Source organism: Bos indicus x Bos taurus, chromosome 5, assembly GCF_003369695.1.
Source record: "Bos indicus x Bos taurus breed Angus x Brahman F1 hybrid chromosome 5, Bos_hybrid_MaternalHap_v2.0, whole genome shotgun sequence".
Lineage (NCBI taxonomy): Eukaryota > Metazoa > Chordata > Mammalia > Artiodactyla > Bovidae > Bos > Bos indicus x Bos taurus.
In genome coordinates this window covers 63,367,790-63,380,346 of record NC_040080.1, presented here as the reverse complement: position 1 = coordinate 63,380,346, position 12,557 = coordinate 63,367,790, and the positions used below count along the sequence as shown (strand labels likewise).

At 46.2% G+C, this 12,557-nt stretch overlaps 1 protein-coding gene across 1 annotated transcript; it reads left to right on the top strand.

Moving 5' to 3' along the window:
* Nucleotides 1–6,822: 6,822 nt before the first annotated feature.
* Nucleotides 6,823–12,412, top strand: MIP (major intrinsic protein of lens fiber). Its single transcript, XM_027542239.1, has 4 exons — nt 6,823–8,140; nt 8,604–8,768; nt 9,171–9,251; nt 10,784–12,412. The coding sequence occupies exons 1-4, from the start codon at nt 7,781–7,783 to the stop codon at nt 10,967–10,969; spliced, it is 792 nt and encodes a 263-aa protein (XP_027398040.1). The 5' UTR covers nt 6,823–7,780; the 3' UTR covers nt 10,970–12,412.
* The last annotated feature ends 145 nt before the right edge of the window (nt 12,413–12,557 follow it).

Here is a 12,557-nt window from a genome sequence, read left to right as displayed (position 1 = left end):
CCATTGATGCTAACCAGGGTTCTGTGGGGCTCCCAGGCACAGAGGCCTTTTTGTCTCCCATTTCTTGTAAACAGGACTCCAGCTTCCATGACTTGAGTTCCAAAGGGCAGATCAGCCACAAAACCACCTGAGGCAAGATTAAAGCTCATCAAGATTAGGAGACAGGTTGTTAAGACCAGCACACATCCTATTATTGTCAACAACCCCACTCTTGAAACTTTGCAAAGAAAGAAGCATGTGTGACTTACTGCCTTGATTCTTATCACATACACTTGCCTGACTATATAACCTCTTCCTACACACTGGAGGGGTAGGAGGAAAGGGGAGTGGGACAGTTCTTGAGGCATTAACCTACTGCAGTCCCCCTTTGCCTGGCAAAGAAATAAAACCGCTCTTTCCTTCTCCTCCATAACTCCGGCTCCCTATTTTTGTTTGGCATTAGCACATAGACAGCCAAGATTCTGGCATCACCATCTTCCTCCTATTCCCCCGAAAAAGGGATTTCAAGTCTTTCAGCGCCTAATTTACCAAAAATTATTCTCTTATTCCAGAGTTCCAACTACTGGGCCTGTGGCAATGTCCCTAGTTCAGGGACTGTCATCCTTGACCTGAACGGGGACTTTCTTGTTTTAAATGTGGTAATGTGGTCGCCTCTAAATTGGTCTCCCAACTTCCACCTGTCTTCCAGTGTTCACACTACAGTCAGAGTGATTTTTTTTAAGTTTTATTTTTGGCTGTGCTGGGTTTTCATTGCTGTATGGGCTTTTATCTAGTTGCTGTGAGCAGGGGCTACCCTATGGTCACCGTGCCCGGGTTTCTCACTGCGGTGGCTTCTCCTGTGGAGCACAGGGGGTTTCAGTTATTGCGGCTCAAGGGCTCTGGAGCACAGAGTCGGTAGTTGTGGTGCTCAGGCTTAGTTGCTCCGCGACATGTGGATCTTCCCAGATCAGGGATCAAACCTGCGTCTCCTACACTGGCAGGTGGATTCTTTATAACCGAGCCAGCAGGGAAGCCTCAGAATGATATTTTTAAATCACAAATCTGTTCACGCCACGCTACTTTTATCTTTTGGGGTTTTTTTGTTTGTTTTTCTCTACTTAAATGTTTTACTATGCCTGCATCAAATTCCCTTGCACTGTTACAAGGTTTTACATGATATGACTGCTGCTTAACATCTTTTTCCCACAAAGCACAGTTCTTCTTTCAAAAGTCTATGAATCTAGTGGGAAGGTTGATGAGAATATTGGCAGCTGCATTATCATGGACTATGTGCTGTGATTGAAGTGGTTATAGGATGCTCAGGAAGCAAAGGAGAAGCCTCTGATTGAGTAGTACATGAGGGATTGTTGGGAAGAGCCTTCCCAGAAGCCATATCTATGGCTTGCAAAACAAAGGTAGTTAAGCTAATTTTGCTTTCCTACACACTTTCTCTTCCTCTATCCCTTGACTTGGTGAACTGTAACCCACAATTGTGCCCAGGCCAGAAAGCTGGAAGTCCTTGACTTCTTTGTCTCTCTCACTTAACATATCTCAGTTCAGTTCAGTCGCTTAGTCGTCTCTGACTCTTTGCCACCCCATGGACTGCAGCACGCCAGGCTTCCCTGTCCATCAGCAACTCCCGGAGCTTGCTCAAACTCATGGCCATTGAGTTGGTGATGCCATCCAACCATCTCATCCTCTGTCGTCCCCTTCCCCTCCTGCCTTCAATCTTTCCCAGCATCAGGGTCTTTTCCAATGAGTCAGTTCTTCACAGGTGGCCAAAGTATTGGAGTTTCAGCTTCAACATCAGTCTTTCAAATGAATATTCAGGACTGATTTCCTTTAGGATTGACTGGTTGGATCTCCTTGCAGTCCAAGGGACTCTCAAGAGTCTTCTCCAACACCACAGTTCAAAAGCGTCAATTCTTCAGCACTCAGCTTTCTTTGTAGCCTAATTCTCACATCCATACATGACTACTGGAAAAATGATAGCTTTGACTAGATGGATCTTTGTTGGCAAAGTAATGTCTCTGCTTTTTAATATGCTGTCTAGGTTGGTCATAGCTTTTTTTCCAAGGAGCAAACATCTTTTAATTTCATGAGTGCAATCACCATCAGCAGTGATTTTGGAGCCCAAGAAAATAAAGTCTGTCACTGTTTCCATTGTTTCCCCATCTATTTGCCATGAAGTAATGGGACCAGATGCCATGATCTTAGTTTTCTGAATGTTGAGTTTCAAGCCAACTTTTTCACCCTCATCAAGAAGCTCTTTAGTTCTTTGCTTTCCACCATAAAGGTGGTGTCACTGCGTATCTGAGATTATTGATATTTCTCCCAGAAATCTTGATTCCAGCTTCTCACATATCTGATTGTTATTATTATTTCTCCCCTGGTCTGCTGCATTGGCTTTTCACCTGGTCTTCCATTCTCCTCAGTGAGGCTGAGGGAACATTTAAAGAGGCTAGCCCACCCATTCGGTTGTGAACTCATAAGGGGCATTAAGTCCCTTGTACTCTGTGCTCCTGCGTCTCAATATTCCCCTTAGTATAGAGTAAGTGTTCACTGTTTTTGAATAAAGGAATACATAAGGGAGTTTTGTGCCAACGTTCTTGCACGCACTAGCTCATTCCTTCCACCAGGGGTCAGCCTGGCTCAGCCTTTCCATCCCTATTAGGGTGTGAGAAGAGAGGTTTCCATTCTCTTCAAGACTAGAAGCACACGTGTGAAGGTGACTTTTCCTTCAGTAGAGTCATCCTCTCCCAGGTGACTCTAGTGGTAAAGAACTCACCTGCCAATGCAGGAGACAAGAGATGCAGGTTTGATCCCTAGGTCAGGAAGATCCCCTGGAAGAGGCCATTACAACCCACTCCAGTATTCTTAACCGGAGAATCCCATTAAGCTAGGAGCCTGGCAGGCTACCATCTATAGACTCACCAAGAATCGGACAGGACTGAATCAACTTAACACAGCACTCAGTAATGAGAAATTTCCAAGGTTGTATTTCTGTAGGACTTCTTCTGTTCCTCCTGGTCCTAAGAGCTAAAGTGATCATTCCATGTTCCTCACGCTGTCAGACCACACCTGTATTACTTTATTCCCTGCTCAGGGAATAGTTTCTTACCTGTTATCTCTTGGATTATTTCACTTTCACAGACTATCTATCTGATAAACTCACCCTCATTCTGTTGATCTATCTGCCTCATTGCTAATGAACAAGTAATTAATTCTTAAACATTTCCATGCATAATAAATAATTAGGAAGAGAGAGAATTTTACTTGACAAAGAAGGAAAAGACATTTAAGCTAGAGGGAACAGCTTAGGGTAAAGCACTGGCTTATGAAATAGAGTGGATGTTAGACGAACAACAAGAAGCACAGTATTCCCAGAGTCACACGCTAGGGAGATAAGGAGTAGTTAGAAAAGTTGAGGCCGAATGATGAAGAGTCATGTATGCCTTGATAAGAATGTTTTTCAGGCATATAAGAGTTGTTAAAGGGAGCACAGGGTAATGACAAATTACAGGTCCTTTTACAAACAGAGAGCTGACAGCAACATGGAAAGTGAACTGGAGGGGATGAGACTAGAAACAGAGTTAAGCAGAGTCCAAAGACTCTGGGAGTCTTTGGTGTGGGCTCAGCTATCCAAAAAGTAGAACTGATGGAATTGTGGTTATTGTTAGATGGGATTGAGAGTCAGGAGAAGGAAACTTGATTCATAGGTTTCTGACTTAATGAGAGGATACAGCCAGGGAAGGCGGGGGCGAGGCAAACCCACGAGGGAGGGGATATATGTATACATATAGCTGATTCACTTCATTGTACAGCAGAAACTAGCACAACATTATAAAGCAACTATAATAAAAAAAATTTTGAATGGGATACAGAAGGAAAAACATGTTTGGATGGGGAAAGATAATTAATTAATTTCAGTTTTGAACAGGCTGAATTTGTGGTCTGTGGGACACCCAAGTAGGTGAAGACATTCTGTAGGTATCTGGATATAAATTTCAAAGGAGGGGATGACTTAGATGAAGTCATCCAAGGAGAGGATGTAAACTAGAGTAAGTAGGGAATAAGCTGAAGGTGTGATCCTAGGGAATACCAGTATATGAGATATAAAAGTGCTTAGAACAGGACCTGACCCATAGCAAACATTGGTCTGCCTGGCTTGGGTTACATCTGACTCCACAGGAAAGAAAGTTGAGAAGGAGGCAAGGACAGGGTCAGTTCAGTTCAGTCACTCAGTCGTTTCCGACTCTGTGACCTCATGAACTGCAGCACGCCAGGATTCCCTGTCCATCCCAACTCCCCAAGCTTGCTCAAACTCATGTCCTTCTAGTCGATGATGCCATCCAACCATCTCATCCTCTGTCGTCCCCTTCTCCTCCCGCCTTCAATCTTTCCCAGCATCAGGGTCTTTTCCAGTGAGTCAGTTCTTTGCATCAGGTGGCCAAACTATTGGAGTTTCAGCTTCAGCATCAATCCTTCCAAGGACAGGGTAGACTAGACTATTTACTCTATTTCTTGGATTACCCCGTTTCTAACACGCAGGGGCCCTGGCCTGATACAAGTGCTAATTGGAGCCCTTAAATATGAGTGGGAGAGGGATGATGCCCTCAGAGCTTGGTGATTGTTCTGGACTTTGCCAGGAGTCAGCAGTCAGCAAAGCATTACCAGAGAAAGAGAGAGAAGGGGGGCCCTCAGGAGCTAGCCAAAGGGGCTGCTAGGCTAGCTTGTGCTGTGCTGGGGCCTTTGTCCTACTGAAACTGTCCACACAATGGAGCTGGGTTAAATGCTGACCTGGCATTCTAAGTACAGGGCTGGAATGGAGATTCCACGTGGTGGAAGCAGAGACGGATGGTCACCCAGCCCCTCAGTACCGTATCACTATTCACCCACACTGTAATTGCTAGAGAGGATGGTCCATACTTGATAAGCATGAAATTGTGTTTATATCTGATTAATGCATGAGTCAGTTCATTTATATTTCAAGGCAGTCAACTTAACATGGATGTATTGCTCAGGTGTATATCATCTTATCCTCATACAATCCTGTATGATCAACAAAGTGGATTTTTTGTGTTTCTTTTTTTAAAATTTCTTTCTAATTGAAGGATAAATGCTTTACAATATCGTGCTGGTTTCTGCCGTACATTAACATGCATCAGCCATAGGTATACATACATACCCTCCTCCTTGAATCTCCCTCCCACCTCCCACCTCCCACCACCCCTCTCTGTTGTCATAGAACACTGACTTGAGCTCCCTGAGTCACACATCAAATTCCCACCATCTATCCATACTACATATGGTAGTGTGTATATTCCCATGCTACTCCCTCCAGGAGACAGTGGACAGGGAGGCCAGGCATGCTGCAGTCCACGGGGTCACAAGAGTCAGATACGACTGAGTGACTGAACAACAACTCTCTCCATTTGTCAGCAAAGTAGATTTTTTATGGAACTCAAACTTGGGTTATTCTTTGGGTCCAGGGGATACAGGGTGGCTAGGGAGTAGCTTCAGAAAGGTAGAGAGTCGGTCCTAGGCAACCTCAGAGGAAACTGTAGTCATCATACGGGACCACTGTACAGAAATGCAGCAAGGCAAATTGCTCTGCCTGAAGATTCCCTACACTTTACAGACTCACTTGCTCCTTGGTGGTATGGATTATGCTTCCACGGCACCTCTATGGGACAGAAATGGGATCTTCTGACATGGGGAGTAAACAGGCTCACTAGCCCCAGGAACAGAAATAAGTTGAAAGGCTGATGGTTAGTAACCAAAAATAACTGAATCAACTGTAGAGATAGAGGAGACTCTAGAATGGATTACTATTACAAGCCATGAAGACTTGAAATAACTTTGTAACTACCCCAGGTTTGTTATTTTACAAGTTCCTTTTCTCCATTTCCATAGTTCCTAGTGGAAAAAACTTCAAAAATGTTTGCAAGAGGCTTCCCTGGTGGCTCAGTGGTAAAGAATCCGCCTGCCAACGCAGGAGACACAGTCTTCTCTGGTCCAGGAAGATCCCACATGCCACACCCTTGCATAGTGTGTGTCAAGCACGGGGTTTGCAGAGATGAGCAAATTGACAAGTCCCTGCCCTCCTTGAGTTTATATCTAGTGGAGATAACTTCCCTACCTAGAAAGTGGTAAAGCCAGGGTTTTTGTTGCTCCTGCTGTTATATATGGATTTCAAGTACACAGAATAGTCATTTGTCCATGACATCCCGTTCTCATTGGCCTACATGTGACTCCCAATTCCTGTACTTCATACGGGAACAGCTTGTGGCCTCTGTGACTAGCCACCATGTGGAGATGGTGAAAGCTAACAGTGTGTTCCCTTCTGCCTTCTCCACCACACAGCCCCCACCACTAGACTGCCAACTTCCTCACTAAGCCTGGCCACAACTGAATTTCTTTCTCCAAGCTTTTCTTCCCCATCTTGTCCTTTTCTCTCTCCTTGACCACCCTGCTGCCCCAGATACCCACATCCCCAGACCCTTCTCTAAGGGTCAAGATTTAAGACTTTAATGTCCTGATCATAGCCAGTTTAGGGGGTATTAGACGCTCCTGTTGCTTCATAGGCAAGACTCAATTTCCTTCCTTCAGTACTTCCTGCTAGGACCTTATGAATTAGGAAAGATGAAGTACAAGCCGATTCTGAGATTTAATTACTAACCTCTCTTCTCCTCTCCCTGGTGGCTCAGATGGTAAAGAATTAGCCTGTAATGTGGGAGACCTGGGTTTGGTCCTTGGGTAGGGAAGATCCCCTGGAGAAAGGAATGGCAACCCATTCCAGTATTCTGGCCTGGAAAATTCCATGGACAGAGGAGCTTGGCCGGGTACAGTCCATGGGGTTGCAAAGAGTCGGACATGACTGAGTGATCAACACTTTCACACTTTCATTTCCTCTCCCAGCTCCCCAACACCTCTCCCAACCTATCCATGGAAAATAGGTTTTTCCCTGTGGTTTAAAAGGCCAGGCTGGGACTTTCCTGGTGGTCCAGGGGTTAGAACTCCGTGCTGCCACTGGTCGGGGAAGTAAAACCCCGCAAGCCATGTGATATAGCAAATAAATAAATAATAAAAGTAAAAGGCCAGGCTGAGGGCTTGGAAAGAGAGGTGCTGGCATGCGTCAGGGGTAGGGAGCCCGGGCTCAGAGAAAGCCAGACGCAGCAGAACTATTCTGTCCCAGGGCTGCAGGGTCCACAGATTCCAGCCCAAACCAGCCAATGGGAGAAGGCCCCCTAATCCCAGAGAACTAAAGAATTCTCTTCAGTTATCCAGCTTCCCTGCCAGACTCCACTCCTGACCCCCACCCCCACCCTTACCCCTGGCCAGTTCAGAGGCGCCTAGAGGCCCCCAGGAGCATAGCCTCATGCTCTGTGAAGTGAACTCAGCTTCACTAACCTTCCCAGCAGAGTTGAGGAAAGCTCTAATACAGATGTCAGTCAGGACTATGAACCCCAACTTTGACGTGAAGAGAAAGGCAGACTCCTCAGGCCCCCTGTTCTCGGTCCTTTCTTCTTGGAGCCTCACACTAGCCCTGACCCCATTCCCACCCTCACACCCGTGGCTCTGCTCATCTCCCAGTTGAGGAGGAGGGGGAAATGCTGCAGCTTTATCTGAGGCACGAGAGCAGGCCTGCCCGCTGCAGCTGTGAAGGGGTTAAGAGGCTGGGCCAGTCACCTCAGCCTGCCCCTCCCAGGGATTAAAAGTCCTCTATAAAGGGGACTGTCCACCCAGATCAGGCCAGGGGGGTGTCAGGGACCCAGGCGTTGTGCCCATCCCCCCTGCCATGTGGGAACTGCGGTCAGCCTCCTTCTGGAGGGCCATATGTGCTGAGTTCTTTGCCAGCCTCTTCTATGTCTTCTTTGGACTGGGGGCCTCGCTGCGCTGGGCCCCTGGACCTCTGCATGTCTTGCAGGTGGCTCTGGCCTTTGGCCTGGCCCTGGCTACACTGGTGCAGGCTGTGGGCCACATCAGTGGAGCCCATGTCAACCCTGCAGTCACTTTCGCCTTCCTTGTGGGCTCCCAGATGTCCCTGCTTCGTGCCATCTGCTACATGGTCGCCCAACTCCTGGGAGCCGTGGCTGGGGCCGCCGTGCTCTACAGTGTTACCCCACCTGCCGTCCGAGGAAACCTAGCACTTAACACGGTAATGGTTGGCTGAGTGGGGCTGGGGGACTTGGTGCCTTGACTTCCTCCTGTGCAGGTAAATCAATTCCTCGGGGGTCTGGGACATTGTGTGTGTGTGGTGTGTGGATGTTTAGGATGGGAAGGATCAACACGTACTGTGGAGGGGTATGGAAGTCATCAAGCCCTGGACCTGAGTTTGGGTCCCAGCTTTTCTTCTGGCACCTAGCAGGTTCTTGAGGAAACTTATTTTACTCTATGGGGTCTCAGTTTCCTCATCCACGTAAATGGGTACATTTATTTCTACTATGCAGGAATATTAGTAGGAGCAATTAAGGAGCAAATACAATTACTGTGAAGGAGGTGCTAATATCGTTCCTCTCCAGGGAACGGATGCCATAATGGGGTTCCTACCTGGGAAGCTGTGAGGAGGTAAGGCTGTGGCAGCCCTGAGACACTGCCTCTCTTCTTCTTCCTTTGCCCAGTTGCACCCTGGGGTGAGTGTGGGCCAGGCCACCATAGTGGAGATCTTCCTGACGCTCCAGTTCGTGCTCTGCATCTTTGCCACATACGACGAGAGGCGGAATGGCCGCCTGGGCTCCGTGGCCCTGGCCGTTGGCTTCTCCCTCACCCTGGGGCACCTCTTTGGGGTAAGCAGGAGAAGGGAGCAACTTCTAGTTTTAAAATTCCAGGGCCCCCAAACCTTTGCCAACTTCTAAGCATTCTTCCTGCTCACTTCACTGTCAAACATGAACATGATCCACCTCCCTCTGTATCAGACAGCACAGAGCAACGAACCCTGCTGCGTTCCCCTCTCTCGTGACAGCTGTAGCTAGTCCTTCTTGACCCCACTGTAGAAAGGCATGCCTTCTGGGAAGACATGTCCTCCGATGAGCATTAGTGACCCCACTGTGGGACTTCCATGCACATTGTCATCCCTACTTGCTGCTGGCTACAAAGTGCCAACCCTTGGAGGGCAGGTGGGTGGTGGGATAGAAGCTGGGCTGGAGTAGGGGGGAAAAGTGTGTCAGTTACAACTGTGTCTTTTTCAGATGTATTATACTGGTGCAGGCATGAACCCTGCCCGCTCCTTTGCTCCTGCCATTCTTACCAGAAACTTCACCAACCACTGGGTGAGTGAGAGGAGGAGGGCCAGATCCTGAAGCCCTCCTGGACGGGTGTGGACTGCAGGTTCTAGGTTTGGTTCCTGCTTCCTATCTGGATGTGCTGACTGTTCTACCAGCCCTCAGCTAAGGGGGCTGTCACAGAGCTTGCCTGCCTGTGTGAGCAGGATTCATTATTTTGCTAGAAAGATGGACTCTTGCTCATATTGTTCCTTCACTAGTTAGTCAGGGCTTTTTTTTTTTTTTTTACTAAATATTTGCTGGATTCCAAAACTAGGAGCTATGAGGACAGACTACTAAACAGGAAGACAAAAGCTTCTACTCTCAAGAGGCTGGGATGTGTACAAGCACGAATGGCCTCAGCCTCGTCCCTGTTCTGCACGTCACTAGCCTCATGTGTGACCATGACAAATAACTCAATCCTTCTGCACCTTGGTTTCCTTAAGTACAAAACGGGATATTATGAGAAATAAATGTGAAAATCATATGTATGGAATATTTAGCACAGAATCTGATACAGAGTAAGTCCTCAATAAAAATTGGCTATTCTTGTATTGTCTGGCCCTATGCCAGTCAAGCATATGTAAATAATTCAAAAAATTTTTCAAAGCTGGTACACTCATTTTCAAGGTAGCATTATTCACAATAGCCAAAAGGTGGAAGCAATCCAAGTGCCCCACACAGATGAAAAGATAAACGAAATGTAGTATATACATACAATGAAATAGTATTCAGTCTTAAAAAAGAAGGAAATTCTATACATGGTAAATAAAACATGGAGGAACCTTCAGGACATTATGCTCAAATAAGCCAATCAGAAAAAGACTCATATAATTCTACCTATATGAGGTATTTAGAATGGTCACATTCATTGAAACAAGCAAAATGGTAGGTAACAGGGGCTAGGGAGTGGGGGATATGGGAAGTTGTTTAATAGGTGTTGAGTTTCAGTTTTGTAAGATAAAAAAGTTTCTGGAGATGGGTTATACAACAACATGAATATATGAACACTACTGAACTGTACAATTAGAAATGGTTAAGATGGTAAATTTTATGTTATGTGTAATTTACTACAGTTAAAAAGAAATTTTAAAAGCAATATGGAGGGACTTCCCTGGCGGCCCAGTGGCTAAGACTCTGAGCTCCCAATGCAGGGGTCCAGGTTTGGTCCCATGTCAGGGAACTAGATCCTCCACGCTGCAACAAAGACCTTGGGCAGCCAAATAAATACATATTAAAAGACAAAACAAAAAGCAATATGGAAACTAGTACAAATTGATAGCAAAAAAATAGAATATACATGTGCTAAGAAGGTATGGGATAAAGGAATAACTTAATAAGTCAGAAAAGAAATGAATTCTGAAGTGCAGGCTATGGAGCAATCTAGGAGTTTTAAAACGAACACTGACTTCTGCTTAAATAGCACCCAATTGTATGTGCTAAGTGCAAGATGTCTGTTTTACAACAACGGGATTGGAAAAAGAGCAACCTTACTCTTCATCTGCTGCCCAAACCTGATTGTTTTTTTCCTCTTCCTACAGGTGTACTGGGTGGGCCCGGTCATTGGAGCAGGCCTGGGCAGTCTCCTTTATGACTTTCTCCTCTTCCCTCGGCTCAAGAGTGTTTCTGAGAGACTGTCTATTCTCAAGGGTTCCAGGCCCAGTGAGTCCAATGGACAACCAGAGGTCACAGGGGAACCTGTTGAACTGAAGACCCAGGCCCTGTAAAAGCTCCAGCCGGATAGAGGGAGTAGGAAGCTTCTGGGTTTACATGGAGGGGCTGAGCCAGCCCCCGGATGAAGAAAGAGACTGTGGGGAGGGGCATGTACTTCTTTATTTTTAAATTTATGTGTGTTTTTTTTTTTTGCCTTTTGCCGTGTGAAATCTTTCAAGTTGCATTCATGAGCTGTTTGGTGCAAACTTCCCTTCCTCCCCATCCCCCTTCTCTTCGCCGCTGTGTGTGGCTGTGTGTGCATGATTGTGCGTATGACTGTGAGTGAATGTGACTGTGTCTTGAGTTTGGGGGCTTGGCATGAGAGGTATGGAACGGAAAAGAGCTGTCACCCTATACCTTCCTCTCCCTACCCAGTGCGGTAAGTACAGGGAATGAAGACCTTAAGTTTCTGGCCTTTACCCTGCTGCCAGTCAAGTGTATACTCTGGGTTTCTGAGGGAGCAGGGAAGCATTTTGTTACTCCTCAGAGGAGGCAGATGGAGGGAAGTGGAGGTGACAAGGCATTCCAAGAGTTGGGAGAAGCAGCTGGGCGTGGTGTAGATATCAGCCCCAGATTAGAAGGCAACTATACCAAGAAGTTCTGAAGAAGTTAACAGGAGAGTGTAGCCCACTTATCTCAGGGATGCTTGCCCCACGGACTTGGGTGGCAAAATAGCTCTGAGAAAAATAAATACTGGGGTTGGGACCCTTCTGTAATTCCACATCAACCTCTCTACATCCACTGGCTGGGTCTGAGATTATTCTAGCATGATGGATCTCTTTGGAGGCCCTGGGTGACTGAGCTCCCAACCCAAGCAATGGATGAGCCTAGAGCCTAGAAAAATGAAGCAGCTTAACTGTTCTGCCTGACAAACCCCAGTGTGACCTCCAAACAGAAGGTACTTAAGTCCAGAAGTGCTCCCTAAGGCCAAAACAGGAAATCTGATGCCTAGAGCAAATGCAGTGGTAGGGGTGGGGGGCATAGAAGAAAGAGGATTTGACACTCAGAATTGTAATTTAGAGCAGCCCAAAATAATCTTCAAATGGCATCTTTCTGCCTTTATCACTAGTTCTATAGTCTTTATTTTCCATTTTTTTGTGTCTTTTCACTTTCCGCTCATCTGTCTTTTCATCTTCAGCCAATTTCTTCTGACGCCTGATGTCCCAGAAATTGATTCCTTATATTCAAATTTTAATAATTAACGAGATATTATTTGTTTGATCCCTATCTTCCTTCGTTGTTGGGAAAATACACTCATCTCAACAGAAGCCAGAGGAGCCCCTGACTTGACGATGAATACTTACGTTGACCTTTTCCTTTTAGAAGCCAACTGCACACTTCGCAAGCTTTAAACCTATACCTATAGTAAGATAGGCACCCTGGCCCCAATGAGACCACTATTGCGCATAGCCGTACGCTCCATTTCCTCACAAATAAAGCCTAACTTTTCTAACTAACCTTGGTAAGACTTTGGAATAATCCACTTGACTAGGAGAAGGGGAAGAATATTTGTAAATTCACCTCTATTCGCACTTAGATCCAAATGATCATAAGTCAGCAGGAAATCCATTGCACTGTGAGCTCGGGCTCAATATAAGGGAT